The sequence below is a fragment of the Gouania willdenowi genome, chromosome 4 (genome assembly GCF_900634775.1).
Source record: "Gouania willdenowi chromosome 4, fGouWil2.1, whole genome shotgun sequence".
In the NCBI taxonomy this organism is placed as follows: domain Eukaryota; kingdom Metazoa; phylum Chordata; class Actinopteri; order Blenniiformes; family Gobiesocidae; genus Gouania; species Gouania willdenowi.
Genome location: NC_041047.1, coordinates 39220903 through 39238150, shown reverse-complemented (window position 1 = coordinate 39238150; position 17248 = coordinate 39220903). Strand labels below are relative to the sequence as shown.

Genomic DNA, 17248 nt, shown 5'->3' with positions numbered 1-17248 from the left:
ACAGACCACAGCAAAATAAACCACCTTAAACCTGGACATCTGTATCTGTGTTCTTTAACTTGAGCACCAACATCCTTCACTTTGCCGCTCTAAACCAGGACAATTTTGGAGACATTTCCTCTCCTTTTTAACATACAATAATCATTATAGTTTGGTCTGTGGTCTAGGTCAACGATTCAACGGAATTTTTCATAATTAATGAGTAAATAGATTGATAATCTTTCAACACCTTATTTGTTTATTTAAACTACCAGTCTGTGTTAAACTAAAACAGTTCCTTCAATACAGTGTAACTGTAAAAGGGGATTTTACATTTGTCTAAAATAATACAGTGAATAGGTTACACGTATTCTATCCTTTTGTGTCTTTATTTGCATGTTTGGTATTGAAGTAATCCAAACGTAATCAGTTACATTACTTTAATATAGTGATACTTAGATTAAGTTACTGATTCCATTTTTAGCAGGTTAACAGGTAACTTGTAATTGTACCGAATTACTTTTTTAAAGTAAACCTCCCAACCCTGAACATATCTAATACGTACATAGCCACTGCAAGCAGGAATCGTGTGATCAGGCATCGTCTAGTCAACCTGGACAGAAGGACCCAAGTGGGTCTTTCTGGGTGCTTTGCTTTGACATCGCTATTACTTGACAGCTTGAGCCATCAAGTAATAATAATAATAATAATACATTTTATTTGTAATGCACTTTACATTTGATGCCAAACCTCAAAGTGCTACAGGATTAAAACAATACAACACAACATATATTAAAAGACAGGACTAAAAGAGGCATTAACTGTTAAAATAAGTTTCTGTAAAAAGGAGTAAAAGCAATGTCAAAACGCAAATGGGAAAGAAAAAACAGAAAAACAAATGACAAAATGGAATAAGCAAAAGCAAAGAAAATGGAAAGAGAATATGACTTCATTGTATATTTTTCATTATTGATTCTCTTTAAATTTCCACATTTATTTCCTTTTTGGCACTCCTGTGATTCCATACTGCTCAGCAACAAGTTCAGGCTGCTGCGACGCAGCAAACAGGACGGCAACGTGTTCGGCTTTCCTTCGTGTCTTGTCACTGTTAGGTTTTGTTTTTTAAGAAAATCTTTAAATGTAGGAACCCGTCCACCATCTAATATCGACAACTCAAAACCCACAGTTGCTCTCAGCGGTCAGGGAACAGCAGCAAACGGAGTCAAAAAGCTGTAACTTCCTACTCTATGTACAGCCGCGCTCTCATAACAAGCCTACCAAAGAGCTCTCGAAGTGCGTTTGTATCAAATGACCACACCATGCAAATGGGAACCGGTTTATTGTTGTTCTACTTTTACAGTTGTATATGTAACTGTGCTGGCATAGAATTCAACTGCAGTGATGAGTGGAAACAACACGAGGCAGGAAAGTGCAATCACATCTCCATTTAGTCTCCTCAACCCCAGTGTTGGGATAGAATAGAATAGCTTTATTTTTAGTGGCATGGATTGATTGTTGGTTGTTTTTTTTTTATTGTTTTTTATTGTGAAATCTTTTTAAATGTTGACAGTGCACTTTGAGCTCCTTGCACATTTTTTTCCAATGTGGTTTTCATACTGCAAATGGCAGAGGGGTGTTTGGGGCGGGGTCCAGGACAGAGAAGGGGAAAAGGATTTCCAGCCGCTGGAGGGCGAGGCTGTGCAGCCTCTTCTGGGCGCTCCACTGCGCCTTCCCTGTTGCTTGGAGGGGAAGGAGGGTGGACAGTTCACTTTGTTTTTGAAAACAGTCTGATGACAAGTGATGATTGAATAGATCCAGTTCAGAACAAAGTTCCATGTGGCGTGGGGGAGAGGAGGAGGGGGGGGGGTGGGTAGGGGGGGATGGAGCATCTGTCTGCATAACACCAGGTGAGTTGAGGCAGCCTTGAATGGATGGCTTTGGGAGGCAAAAGAAGATAAGCAATGTGTTTTTGATTCAGGCTAGGTCAATTTCAAATAGCATTCTGTCCTGGGTCTCTCTGCAGTAATCCAAAATGGTGGCCTTTTTAACTTGCAGAAATAACTGGCAGCCTTCCCAAAACAGTTGCCAACATAATACAGACTTTGTGATAGGTCTGAAAGCTGCCAGCTCCAATCAACAGCATGTCTGCTACCATAATTCCAATCATGTAGATGTCCTGCACGTCTTCCACAAAAAGCACTGACAGACACTTGTTCCAAGTGTCCATTGCAAATCCAGCCACATTGCCCGGTCTTTTTGTCAAAAAACTGTGATCGATTGCATTGAGAGACCAATTGATTAATTCCATAATTCCAGTTTTGAATGAGATGCAAAGAGAGGCTCCTATTAGTTTCACAAGACCAGACAAAACAAAAGGTCAGATATGGGTGGGAAAAGAGGGAGCAAAAAATAAATAAATGTGACCGCCTTCCTCGAGTAGCAGGAAAAGAACAAATGGGATCATAGTGGGCTGATTCAAACTGGGTGTACAGGAACTGCTTGAATCCTTCATTAACATCCACAAATGACATATAGGTCCAACACTTGGAAAAAAAGACAGGTTTATTAAAAATGGGCAAACATTAAAATAGTCAACAATATATGTTAAACAACAAACTTTAAAATGCTGCAAAAAATATTTGATTACAGATACAAATATGTGCATTTCAGCCACGCCCCGATGAGCAAAGATACACTGCAGCTCAGTCTGTGATTTACAGCCACAGGATAATCCATATTAAAGCTTAGAATGTGCATTCCCCAACACTGAAACCATTCAAAGTCATTTGGGACCAAAACAACCCAGTTCATCACGTTTGACTGTTTTATACACACTGGCATTTGATTTTAATTATTCAAACAAATAATTAAAAAAAGACTAAAAAAAATACATAGTTCTAAATACAGTTGTTACGATACCAAAATGAGTAACCACGATACTATACCAGACAAAGTATCACGGTTCCGGGTAATATCACAATACTGAAGTCTTTTTCTAAAAATCATTTTTATTATTATGAACTGCAATGTATTTGTACAAGTTAGAAATACGTATTAATTACTTATAGTGTTGTTTGGTGCATGATAAGATTACATGAACAAAAGCATATAAGCATTAAAAAAAACTAATATATGAAGCTAGAATTCACATGGTTGAAATTAAAAAAAATAATCATTCAGTTTCCTTTTTGCACATCAATTTGTTTAACTAATATAAATAATAACTTAGGATAACAAATTACCTGTCATTAAAAAAAAAAACAAAAAACTATTTTACAATAATGCTTCTTCTCCAACATAATAAACCATAAAGGATAAAATGCAATAAACAGGAACTGATTCCCTGAGAAAACTATATTTGTATGCATTTTCTGGGTGACGTCACTGCTGTTTATGAGTTTGGATGTGATCCCTCCTTTGTATGAAAAAAAAAAAGATCGCTCTGAGTCCGTGCAGATAAAACAAAAAAAATTTCCTCCTTTGGCTCCTATAGCTGGTGGTGCTTTACCGTCTCTGCCTCGTTTAAAGCCAAAATAGTTCCAAATGGGACGTTGTCGGAATTTAATTTTTTGAGAAAAATTAGTGATGCCACTGACGGCAACGTTGCCGCCGCAGAAAACTCGCCACTTGGGCCCGGTGCTTCTGCCATGTGTTGTCTCGTGTTTGTGACTGTAAGCCTTTACTTTCCCCATAAGGCAAACTTTCTTCTCTTTTTCCATTTTCTCGTGTGATACACTCCTGTTTGTCTCTGCCCTGAGTCGTAATATTTACCAACGGCTATACAAAAACCTGATCGGTTTAGCCATGTCACGCGGGACGGAGAACTTGCATGTGATTGGCTTGAGTGTTTCCTTGCTCAGGCTAAACATAGAAGCGCTACATTAAGTTTTCACTCTGCATGGAACCCCCTGCGGTCCGGGCCTGGGGTCTGCCGTTTGGTGACCCCTGCTCTTGTGTGTATTCTAATGTGTCGATTCAAGTGAGTCTTTTGAATAAATCTTTTCTGACAAACATCACAAACATAGGGTTTCTCTCCAGTATGGGTTCTCATGTGTTGCTTCAGTTCAAAATTGCCTTTATATCCTTTTTCACAAACATTACATTTAAAAGCTTTCACTCCTGTGTGGCCACTCGTGTGTCTGGAAAGACTTCTCTTACAAGTAAAACTTTGACCACAAACACCACAACCAAAGGGTTTCTCTCCTGTGTGGATTCTCATGTGATTAATCACTAACTGCTTGGTAGTAAATCTTTTCTGACAAACATCACATTCATAGGGTTTCTCTCCTGTGTGGATAAACATGTGACGCTTCAAATGCTTCTTTTGAGAAAAGCGTTTCTGACAAACATCACAACCATAGGGTTTCTCTCCTGTGTGGATTCTCATGTGATTAATCACAAACTGCTTGGTAGTAAATCTTTTCTGACAAACATCACATTCATAGGGCTTTTCTCCTGTGTGAATTATCATGTGATTAATCACTAACTGCTTGGTAGTAAATCTTTTCTGACAAACATCACATTCATAGGGTTTCTCTCCTGAGTGGATAAACATGTGAAGCTTCAAATGCTTCTTTTGAGAAAACCGTTTCTGACAAACAACACAACCATAGGGTTTCTCTCCTGTGTGGATTCTCATGTGATCCTTCAAATGCTTCTTTAGAGAAAACTGTTTCTGACAAACATCACAACCATGCGGTTTCTCTCCTGTGTGGATTGTCGTGTGCCTCCTTAGACTAGATTTGTTGCTAAATCGTTTCCCACAGACGTCACAAGCAAAGGGTTTCTCTCCTGTGTGAATTCTCATGTGTGCAGAAAGACTCGCCTTTTGATTAAACTTTTGACCACACACGTCACAAGCAAAGGGTTTCTCTCCTGTGTGAATTCTTGTGTGGACCTTCAGATTTGTCCTGTCTCCAAACTTTTTCCCACACAAATCACAACCAAAGGGTTTCTCTCCTGTGTGAATTCTCGTGTGGATCTTCAGATGTGTTATGTTGCTAAATTGTTTCCCACACAGGTCACAACTAAAGCGTTTCTCTGTGTTCTGTGATGTTCCTTTGTTGTTGTTCTCAGTCCTAACCTCAGATGTTTGAAAGCTCTCACAGCTCATGTCCATGTGTTCACTCTGAGCTTCAGACTGGGACAAAGGTTCCCTCCAATCCTCACTGTCTTCAGTGTCAGAGCAGTCTGTTTCCTCTCCATCAGTGTCTGGTTGTGTACAAGTGTTTGCTGCTTCTGGACCTTCACTGATGTCTCCATTTGGTTCTACTTTAATGAGTTTAGCTGAGCTGCAGGTTGCAGGTTCTCCTTTGATGTTCTCCTCACTTTGTCTCCAGAGAAGCAGAGAACACTGAACTTCCTCCTCTTCATCTTCACTCTTTATGGTAACAGCTGTAATATCCGTCTCCTGCTTTACCTCCAGACTTTCCCACAGTTCTTCCTCTTCCTCCTTTATGTGGAGATGATCCTGGAGCTGCAGTCCATGAGCAGATTCTCCTTTACAAAAAACAAAAAAAGAGTTTGTTTGATTTTGTTGTCATTGTGTACATTTTGTTTTGTTGTTGCTTTTTTATAGTGGGGAATGTTTGTTTACACACTATTGTTTAAAGTAAATTGATGGGCAAAAAGATGGAAACGTCAGAACTCTTGCTAAATGTCACGACAAAATCTCATGATATGACGGACTTCACTCTCTGGAATGTAAATATCTTTATGACAAACACCCTCACCCACATGTTTTGTGACAATATCAAACAGTTCCACCATATTTTTCCACTGTAAAACAAGTGGATTCATGGCTAGCTTTAGCAAGTGTAGCAAAAACAGATGGACACATCAAATCTTGTGCTACGTAATCTCGTAGGAGGGGAGGAGTGTTCTTGGTCTTGGGTCCAGCACACCAGCCTGAAACAAGGCCACTTCAGTACAGAGATGTAAGCTGGTGGTTCAGGAGGTACGTTGGGAAGAGGAAGCAGTGGCACAGGCAAAGCTAGGGCAGTGGATGGCATGGGAAGGAGTGGAGAAGAGGAAGATATCTTGGAAAGAGCTGTGAATGATAGAGACATTCAGGTTGAGCTTTACCATCAGGGCTGCCTACCATGTCCTTCCTTCTCTCACAAAACCTAGGCCGGTGGTTTGGTGAAGACCCCACATGACCTCTTTGTCCAAATCCAGCACAACCAGGTGTTAAAGTGTCTTGCAGCAGTGCTGGAAAGCAATTGGACAAGTGTAAACGCATTCCCTCCCTCATGATCACGCTGGCAGGCAACAAAATTTGTCCAGAAGGGGCGAGGGTCAAGCAAGCCTCACTACATTAAGCCCAGACAGTGGGCAGCTAGTCAATGCATGGGACTAGAAGATGCTGGCAGACTTGGACCAGAAGCTTATTGTTCCCTAAATGAGTGCAGTGGAGAAGACCTACAAGCACGAGAAGCTTTGATATGCTGAGCTGGCAGGTGATGCATAGCAACAAGGCTGGAAAGCGAAGGTTCCTCCGGTGAAAGTAGGTGACAGAGGGTTTGTAGTCACCTCAGCACCCAGGCTACTCAGAGAGATGGGGGTGCAAGGGAAAGACCACCGGCAAAGCAGTCAAAGACCTCTCCAAGGCTGCTGAAAATTACAGTCAGTGGCTGTGAATGAAGAGGAAAGACTCCACATCGGCTATCAAATTAAATTGATGGCATCTAGGGGTGAACCTGGAATGCTGGGATTCACTATTGAACTCTCTGGAGGTGTTGTGGGCCTGTCAGCAAAATACCCAAAGATACAAGGTTGTTCACCCAATTGAACACCCCACAGAGTCTAAGCAGCACCTCAAGACGTATGCAACGAGGGATACTAACATCTTATCCTATACAACAGAACCGATCATCAGGTGAAACGGACTGCTGCGAAAGGGCAGCTAGCAACAAGGGAAAGACTTTGTGTTGGCACGGAAAGACAGCTGACCGGAGGGAACAGTCCCCACTGGGTCTGCCATGGGCTAGCTACTCATGGCGGTGGGATCCAGTACAAATGGTGCATGGGTCCTTCCCACACATGGCTACAAAAAATCTAAGAATAAGATACCCCTGAGCCAGCCAGAGCGGGGGCATAAAACGGCTCATCAGCAAACAACTCAGTAATGAACGTTGATGTTCCTGATTGATGATCAGCATACCTGAGGATCCAACAGCTAAAACAGGACGCAAACTCCAGAACTGTGTATGTGGCTGTTTTTTTTCCTCTCTTTTTTATTGAGTGTCTACAATCATTCTCTTTGGGCACAATTTGGAAAATATTTTTTTTTGGAATATACAGTATATACATATATTTTTTCTTCTGTTTTTAAAAACTATATTTTTTTTATTTAATTCATTATGTTCTATTATACACAAAATACCTTGTTCCAATTTATTTGAAGTTGGTGGTGCAAGTAATATTTCCTATATAGTCCACATTCCGTAGGAGAGTAGAGTATGTTAGTGACTGCTTTCCCTGCCTTAGGCCTTATTTGTATTTTTGTTGGGGGAGGGTCTTTGTGCATCTTGTTTAGGGAGATGCTTCTGCGAGTTCTTTGTGGGTTTTTTTTCTTTCTTTTGTGTGTGTGTGTTACTGTGTTTTTTTTTAGTTTTTTTTTTTTTATTTATTTTATTTTTTGCAGGTGCCTAGTGAAATTTGTTTCCAAATTGGCTAGGATATCAAAATATATGGCGCCCATACCAACAACAGCTGTTGCAGGACACAAAATTCGCTTTACGAGCTTTAACTGCAAAGGGCTCAACAATCCTTTAAAGTGCAGTAAGGTACTACATCACATTCAACAATTGGGGGCTCATTATTTATTTGCAAGAGATGCATTTGAAAAATTTACATCATATGAAATTAAAAAAAGAGTTGGATAAGTCACATTTATCATTCGTCATTTAACAGCAAATCTCGAGGGGTGGCTATTTTGGTACGTAAATCTCTCCCTTTTGTATATTTACAAAAAATGTGTGACTCCAATGGTAGACTGGCACTATTCATAATATTCCCATAGCCTTGGTTAATATTTATGCTCCCAATTTCAATGACGAGGGCTTTTTTAAAACAGTTTTTTGCACGAATTCCAAATATGTTCTCTTATCATTTGGTAATGGGAGGGGATTTCAACTGTTGGCTGGACCCTCAGTTGGATCGATCTTCTAGTAAAACAGCAACTTTAACCCTTTCGGCAAAAGTTGTCAACTCCTTTATGACAGAATTTGCCATCTCGGATACTTAGTGCTTTTTCTATCCACAACAAAATGTATACTCTTTTTTTTTTTTCTCCAGTTCACCACACTTTTACACGCATTGACATTTTCTTACTTGACAATAGATTTTTGTTTTCTCTGATGGATTGCAAGTACGAGGCTATTGTCTTATCTGATCGTGCTCCGGTTTCAATAAATATTAAATTTCAGTTACAATCTAGTCAGCCATTGTAGCGTTTGAATACACGCCTGATATCAAATGAAAACTTTGTTTCTTTTATTGAACAGCAAATAGACGTTTTCTAAATTAATAACAGGGGCCCTGAGGTGTCTGCTTCATTGTTGTGGGAAAAGTTAAATGCCTATATTAGAGGGGAAATAATTTTGTATATGAAGTATGAAACTAAACTAAAGAGAGGTTTTCTAATTTGACATGCCGTATTTCTCAATTAGACAGTCTGTATGCAACCTCTCCATCTCCAAACTTATTAAAAGAACATCTGTTAATACAATCTGAGTTTGATATATTAATGACGCAAACTACAACTGAGTTACTACTACAATCTGGTGCTCAGTTTCTACCTATAAAAGCAAGGACGGTCTGTGTGTGTGTGTGCGTGCGTGCGTGTGGAGCAAACATCTCCCCAACGCAGTGCGAGTTCGACCTGAAACTTGGTAAACGGGTTCCAAATACCCAAGTGTGTGTATCTGTTATTTTGGAGCAATTTGGTCTTTTCAAAATGTTTATTTTAATTTTATTTCACTTCTGGACGGCCCCGAAATGAAACCTATTCAACTTTTGACCTCAGGCTAGCGCATCATTTATATCTATTTCACTACACAGCTCCTCACCAGAGTCACATGTGCGGCCACTCCTCCTCCACTTCCTCCTGTGCCATGCTATCGTTAGCTTCTCAAACACGGGAGCTCTCTGAATAGATCATTTGAAACCGTCAGCCACTGGTGAGTCTTTTGCAGACACGTTTCCCATTGTTTAAACCATATAACTGTTGCTCAATAACGCGCTGTTTCACTAGAGTCGGAATTGAACTCAACCCGTTCAATACTCCATCTGGAAAACTGCAGATTATCTGTGGTCCCGTGCAAGGAAGCTAAGCTCTGACCACTCGGTTCGAAGGTAAAAAATAATTTTTGTTTTTTAAAAAAAGGCAGCCGAATTGTAGATAATACTTTAATTTAGTTACTCATGTAGTTTGGAGCTTCACGTGTTGTTTTGCGCAGTTTGGTTGTTTTTCTGATTGGCGCTACAATCACTATGGAGTTTGGTTATCAGTGTCTCAAACATTTCACGAAACACACACACACACGGTATTTATTTATTTAAATATACTAATACTAAATTATTAAAATAAAACACAACAAATGCACAAAAAGACAACTGAAAGAATAAAAAAATACACATGACTCCAAAAAACATACATTACAGAAAAATACAACAAAAATATGAAAATGCCTCAAAATACACAAAACTAAATATTTATACAAAAAATACACAAAATGACAACCGAAAGATACACAAATACACATGATGACTCCAAAAAACATACATTACAGAAAAATACACCAAACAAAAAAAATATAAAAGTGAGTAAAAAAAAAACCCAACAACAAACACATTTATCATGTTCATGTCCCATAGAATTAAACCAGGGAAATCGCACACGCTGTTTTATTTTGTACCCGAAAATAAATCCTTTTTCTTTTTTGGAAATGATGTCGTTTCAAAACGTTAGTTTGACCGTACGCTGTTTAGACCGGACAGACCTCACCCGGAAGTGATTCCCGGCAATGGCTGTCTACGTGGCCTAGTGGTTAAGGACGCTGGCCTTGTAATCAGAGGGTTCCCGGTTCAAGCCACACCTGGGCCATCATTGGGATGTTGAGCAAGTCCTTTAACCCCAAACAGCTCAAAATGCCGCAAAATGGCTGCCAACTGTTCCCCAGGGATGGATAGTGAAATTCTCCATTGTGAGATAATAAAGTATATAAAATTAATTTCCCTTTTGTACCTGATTAAACTGTTTGCCGGTATTAACACAACCAACACCTTACAATTCCTTAACCCCTGGCACATGCTTTTTATTTTTAACATATTATTGATAGGTTGAGATAAATGCAATGTTGTTGTTTTGTTTTTCTGTTGTTTTTATATATATAGGTGTGTGTATCTTGGTATAGTTTCTTTGAATAATGGGTTTTCATTACAAAAATGGGTTTTCATTTTTGTATTTGTGTCTTAAAAATTTAACAGAAAGTTGGGAAAAAAGAAAAGGATGCCCTAAGAAGAATCAACAGAGAAGTCGTATCAACAGCTACTTTCTGAGAAGCAAGCGGATTCAGTCAACTGAAGTTCAACAGCAGAACACACCACAGTCTGCCAAACATCAATACCACTCTCCCAGAGGAGGGAGATCTAGGCATGGAAAAATCAACCTATATAATCTATAGAACATAGAGGTTAAATGAAAGTGTTCTGCTCCGTCAGTCCTAGTCAAGAAGGAGGCAGCTGAAGAAGCAATGAAAGAAGGCCACAGAAGAGGAGAAGGAGGGCATAAACTTGCTGCAGGAGAAGATCCAGTTTAGGTTTACAACTCTGAGGAGACCTGGAAACCTCCTGAAGAGGCACAGAAAGAAGGCGCAAACAAGATCCTACCGTAACAAGGATTTCTTCAAATTTTCCTTTAAAGTCTTTTCACAAAGGAGAAAAGCAGAAGTCTCTCAGTGTCAAAAGCCAACCTGGAAGAACACCTGAAAAAGTCCTGTACAGATGGCCGAAACAACAAAGAACCTACGCCAGAGCTCGAACTAGAAATCAGCCCACCCAGATGGAGCAAAATAGACAAAACTGTGCATAGAGCAAGGGCCAGCTTAGCTCCAAACCCCAACAGTTCCATACAGGCTCTACAAACACGAGCCTGATGTCTTGCTATTCCTCTAGAAGCTGATGAGTTGTATGGCAAAAGAAGATGCCAATGTCCTGGTGTTGAGGTGGAGGGGTTTTTATATCCAAGGAAAAGGATTCACCAGAGATCATCAAATCCCACCAGATCAGCTTTCTAAATGTCAAAGGAAAAGTTTTCTTCAGCGTGTTAGCTCAGAGATACCAGCAAAAATACACCCTGATTAACATGTCAATTCAAAAACCAGGCCTCGCAGGCTTTTCCGGTTGTGTGGAACATGTAAAGTATCGTCTGGCATCAAATCGAGGTTGCCAAGAAAGGGGGAGCAGGCCTTCACATGGTTTTTCTGGATCTCGCTAATGTCTATGGCTCAGTTCCTCACAACCTTCTGTGGACAGCCTTAGACTACTTCAACGTGTCAGCAGCACTCAAAACCCTTGTAAAGGCCTACTTCCAGGACGTTCAGCTCTGCCTGACAACAGCTGAGTAAACCACAGCATGGCAAAACTGGAAGTGGGAATCCTTGGCAGATGCACCATCCCGCCACTGGCCTTCACCTTGGCCATGGAGGTGATCATCCGTACTTCTCGATGGGTTGTTTGCAGACGGTGTTGTGGCGAAATTAATAAATCATATTTACTCGTGCATCTTACTCATTGAATATATGCTTACTTATAAGATGTAACCTTCTACCTAGATGTACCTTTCTTTGTCTTTCTTTGGGAAAGTCAGATGCTCTCACATGCCTCTCATCCCCCATAAACACGAGATAACCACCAGCTGCATCTCAAGGCTACAGAACCACACACGCACGCACGCACGCACGCACGCACGCACGCTACTCAAGAAATCGTTTCAGTCCTAAAGCTAATCCATCGACACACAGACTGGGCAAAGACCTAATGCTAACCACTTCCTTAAAAGGAATAGATCAATTAAAAAGAGCCACCAAATTGTTTATGGTAAGATTCAACACTTGTATGGAAGGATAAAAGCCAACATGTCACACGTCGAGTGAAATAAATGTTAGCATAAAACAAATGTCACTATTCATCTGTCCCAACTTGTCAAACGCAATATTTTTTAATTATATTTCACAAGTTCACAAGACAAAGCTGGTCCCATGATTAGACAGTAATGTAACTATTGAGATTATTACACCTAAATATCCTGAATGCTTAATTCATCCAGCTTGATCTGGTTTAATGATAGGAAACCAGAAAGATATTTATCAACCATAACTTTATGTAACTTAGTATCAGATATAAAATAAACCAGATTCAGCCGCAGTAAAAACACTATTGGAGTTATTTTGGCATTTCATATGCTTTTTATTTTAGGAAAATAATTTAATTTTAAATGAGGAAATAAATGAATTGCATACAGTAACACTGAGTAATCCACATGCACTAATATATTCCACAAAATATCAGCCCATGAGCTCTTTGAGTCAAACAGCTATTGTAGCCTTTTTAATGTGTCTAGTGTTAATGTATTCTATTTAGTTTTTTGTTTGTAAAGAACCTGTTTATACTTTAAGTTGATAAAATTGTGATAAATACCAGAAATTATCGGGAAAGATTTCCTAGTCTATATCGACCATCCCTACAACGAGAGAAACAAACATTTTATCCGACACAACAGAACTGACATTTTGACCTTGGAAGGACGTCAGAGAGCCTCTGGCTTCCTGTGGAATGAGCAAAATACAGCAGATATTCCCATCAACAGAATAGCAGCGTCCTTTACATTAATACCAGAGTCATTAATAATAACATGTTACTGTAATACAACAGCAGATGTTACAGAAAATCAGAACATGTTGACAATGTTTGTAGAGACGTATTAATTAAAGTGTAGATGTTAAGTTGAGGAGCTGTGGAAGTTCTCATGTGTTTATCACTGTTGGCCCACAGCACAATATGACCAGATGAAGAGCAAAGTCAAGTCTTTTCAGATTAATTTCAAAATAAAAGTAAACTTCATTACCACACAGGATGTTGGCTGGAATCCTCTTGTTCTGGAACAAAGCTTTTATTTCCAGTTTCTGGGAAACAGTAAATATATTTAATCAGTTAATGATGAGCGTGAGCAGCTGTAGAAATATGTAGGTTAGAGAAGTCTGCAGTAAACATGGTCATAGATCTGTGATGTTACCTCCTCAGGTTCTCTGTCAGTCTGCTTTGCCTCCTGGCTTTGCTCAGTCATGATCTCCTTTATCAGCTGCAATTATTCACAGAGAAGAAGATTTAAACAAAAGGTCAACATGGAATCAAAAGCTCACTGTAGACATGTCAGGATAGATCAGGGACAGGCAACTGCAATCACCAACACATGTAATCTAGCACAGATCTATATGAACATCACCCTATGTAGTATAGATCTATATGAACAGTAACATATGTAACATAGATCTATATGAACAGTAACATATGTAACATAGATCTATATGAACAGTAACATATGTAGCATAGATCTATATGAACAGTAACATATGTAACATAGATCTATATGAACAGTAACATATGTAACATAGATCTATATGAACAGTAACATATGTAGCATAGATCTATATGAACAGTACTGGTTTCCAAGTGTTTTCTATCAATGCTTCCACCTGGCAGAATGCAGTATGAACTAATCTCCTGTAAATAAAGCCAAATAAAATTCCGGAAAACAATAATCATTGATAATTATTTTCACCTGGTAAAGATAGTAGCTCTAACAACCAGAACAATGTCTGTGTATGTAGTAAGGAGTCGTATTTACTTGTATGTTTCCGTTTTTTGCATCACCCGATTTATTAGTTTTTAAGCCCCCAATATCGGTATCGGCCCCAAATATCCCGAATCGCCAGAGCTCTAATATCTAGTATAGATCTCTATGAACAGATGTGCAAATATCTATAGATCTATAGAAGGAAACTCCGTCATTGGAAGTCCTCGTACAGTGAGCTGCTACACAGTACCGAGGCATCTGTGGTGCTGAACTGGTGTTACGGTTCAACTGGTGACCGTGTTACCCTGAGGCTGGGCTGAGTGGAAAGGTCAGTGTTAGGAAGATAAACACGGTGCAGATGTTCTCCTAAAGGAGGTTTGACCGACAATAATCAGCTTTAAAGACAGAAAACAGCTTCTCACCTTCTCCTAATTCTTCTCCTTCTTCTTCTGGTTTCCGGCAGGCTGTACACTAAAAGAAGCGTAATGCTGCCCTCTTCTGTTCAATAGAATTACTCCACTTTAGATCCAGGAATAACCAATACTAGACCCCTTCTTTTTCATCATCCACCTGCTGCTTACATCCTTATTGTTGCTCTATCGCCCTCTTCTGGATCTGTTTACCTCCTACATTATCCAGGTCCTTATATTCTCTGTATCAGCCCAGTTAGCATCTCATTCCCAGTCCCACCACAACCAGTCTGTCCTGCTGAGTAATCCAACATGTCCTCCTGTTTAATGCAGGTTTTATTTATATTGCACGTAATTAAAAAAAAAAAAAAAAAAAAAAAACATTAAAAAATAAAAGAAAAAAAGAATACATGCAATATGTGCAAGAAGAGGCAGAAAACCTCTGCCTCTTCTTTGAAAAAAGGGTCTTTTTTCAAAATCTCCACCTAATAATAATAATAATATATATATTTTTTAAATTACATGCATTTACAATCAAATATAGAGGACTGATTCAAACTGGGTTTACAGCAACCATCAAAACACATACAATTACTGCTTTGAAGTCCTCCATTAACGTTCACACATGACACGTAGGTCCAACACTTGAAAAAAAGGCAGGTTTATTAAAAATGGACAAACATTTAAATAATCAACAATATATGTTAATCAACAAGCTTAAAAATGCTGCAATAAATATTTGGTCACAGATACAAATGTGTGCATTTCAGCAACATCCACACCCCGACATGCAAAGATACACTGCAGCTCAGTCTGTGATTTACAGTCACAGAATAATCCAAATCACAGCTTAGCGTGTGCATTCTCCAACACTGAAACCATTCAAAGCCATTCAGGACCAACACAACCCAGTTCATCACATTTGACTGTTTTATACACACTGACATTTGTTTTCTTTTATTCTAATTATCCAAAGAGATCATTTTTAAAAGAGGACTAAAAAAGATTCAACATTCTAAATTTAAAATAGTGGAGCTGAAAGAATGAAGCTGTTTTAGTTTCATTATTGTATAATGGCCTCAGGAGATTCATGTTTCTGAAACAAATGATGTACTGCAATTTTACTTTTCTTTTTTCCTTCTCTGCTTTGAGTCGTAATGTTTAACAACGGTATTACATAGGGCTGTGCGATATGCCTGAAAAATGTATCATGATTTAAGTGTTTCATATCAGTCGAAATTGATAATTATCAATCTGGTTTTTTAACCTATTGAAAATAAGGACCAGGGGAAAAAAAAGGCAAATTTAAATATTTTTATTTTAAACAAGGTCAACAATACTATAGGGAAAAAAAATTCAATTAAAAAAAATTACATCTCAATATATAAATAGACATTAAATAAATGCTTAATCAAACAAAATGTGAAAAGCATTTTGTAAATAATAAATCAGTGCACATCTGAGGTAGAACTAACATCTCTGACATGAATTGAACAGCAGGATATGAAATTAAGAAAATGTTATAGAGGCAATTTTGGCATTATTTCCTAATGAAATAAAAAAAAGAAAGAAAAAAAAAAGCACAAATGAAACAAAATTAACTTTAATACGGTTTTTACTGTTTAATATAGGGCGACCGTGGCTCAGGTGGTAGTGGGTTGTCTTCTGATCGAGAGGTTGGGGGTTCGATCCCAGTACCTGACTATGTGTCGAAGTGTCCTTGGGCAAGACACTGAACCCTAAGTTGCTCCCAGTGGTTGACTAGTGCCTTGCATGGCAGTCCTGTCCCACTGGTGTGTGAATGTGAGAGTGATTGGGTGAATGAGCTGATATGTAAAGCGCTTTGAGACTGCTTCAGTGTGGTGATAAAGCGCTATATAAAATCAAGTCCATTTACCATTTACCAAGTCCAATATAAACCACTGCTGATGAATCTTGTTTAATTTATATCTGATGATAAGTTGTGGTTGATAACTTGAGAATGGCCCTCCGCAAAAGGAGGTTTTTAATAAGTTGATTAAAAAATTGGAACAAAGTCTTCGGGGGCATTCTTGGCTAAATTGAGGCCCAAAAGGCCCGTGGCCCTCGCAAATTTCCGACCACAGTATTTCATCAGCTACCAATTGTGCAAATACTACCACTTAAAAAGATGAGAGGCCTGTAATTTTCATCATAGGTATACCTAAGCTACGACAGACAAAATGAGAATTTTTTTTTCTTCAGAAAAAATCCCAGAACCACACGGGGGACCTAGTAAATGACCTGCAGAGAGCTGGGACCAAAGTAACAAAGGCTACCATCAGTAACACACTATGCCATCAGGGTCGCAAAACCTGCAGTGCCAGACGTGTCCCCCTGCTTAAGCCAGTACATGTCCAGGCCTGTCCGAAGTTTGCTAGAGAGCATTTGGATGATCCAGAAAAGGACTGGGCAAATTTCATATGGTCAGATGAAACCAAAATAGAACTTTCTGGTAAAAAGTCAACTTGTTGTGTTTGGAGGAGAAAGAACACCATACCTACTGTAAAGCACGGGGGTGGAGACATCATGCTTTGGGGCTGTTTCTCTGCAAAGTGACCAGAACGACTGATCCATGTAAAGAAAAGAATGAATGGGGCCATATATCGTGAGATTTTGAGTGAAAACCTCCTTCCATCAGCAAGGGCATTGAAGATGAAACGTGGCTGGGTCTTTCAGCACAACAATGATCCCAAACACAACGCCCGGGCAATGAAGGAGTGGCTTCGTAAGAAGCATTTCAAGGTCCTGGAGTGGCCTAGCCAGTCTCCAGATCTCAACCTCATAGAAAATCTTTGGAGGGAGTTGAAAGTCTGTGTTGTCCAGTGACAACCCCAAAACATCACTGCTCTAGAGGAGATCTGCATGGAGGAATGGGCCAAAATACCAGCAACAGTGTGTGAAAACCTTGTGAAGACTTACAGAAAACATTTGACCACTGTCATTGCCAACAAAGGGTATATTACAAAGTAATGAGATTAAC

General features: G+C 39.2%; 1 protein-coding gene across 1 annotated transcript; it reads right to left on the bottom strand.

Moving 5' to 3' along the window:
- Positions 1-3275: 3275 nt before the first annotated feature.
- On the bottom strand, positions 3276-14302 carry LOC114462361 (gastrula zinc finger protein XlCGF57.1-like). Its single transcript, XM_028445137.1, has 4 exons — positions 14260-14302; positions 13277-13342; positions 13109-13166; positions 3276-5478 (listed from the first exon to the last, which is right to left on the bottom strand). Exons 2-4 carry the CDS (start codon positions 13325-13327, stop codon positions 3869-3871), a joined length of 1719 nt encoding a protein of 572 aa, XP_028300938.1. The 5' UTR covers positions 13328-13342; positions 14260-14302; the 3' UTR covers positions 3276-3868.
- Between the last annotated feature and the right edge of the window lie 2946 nt (positions 14303-17248).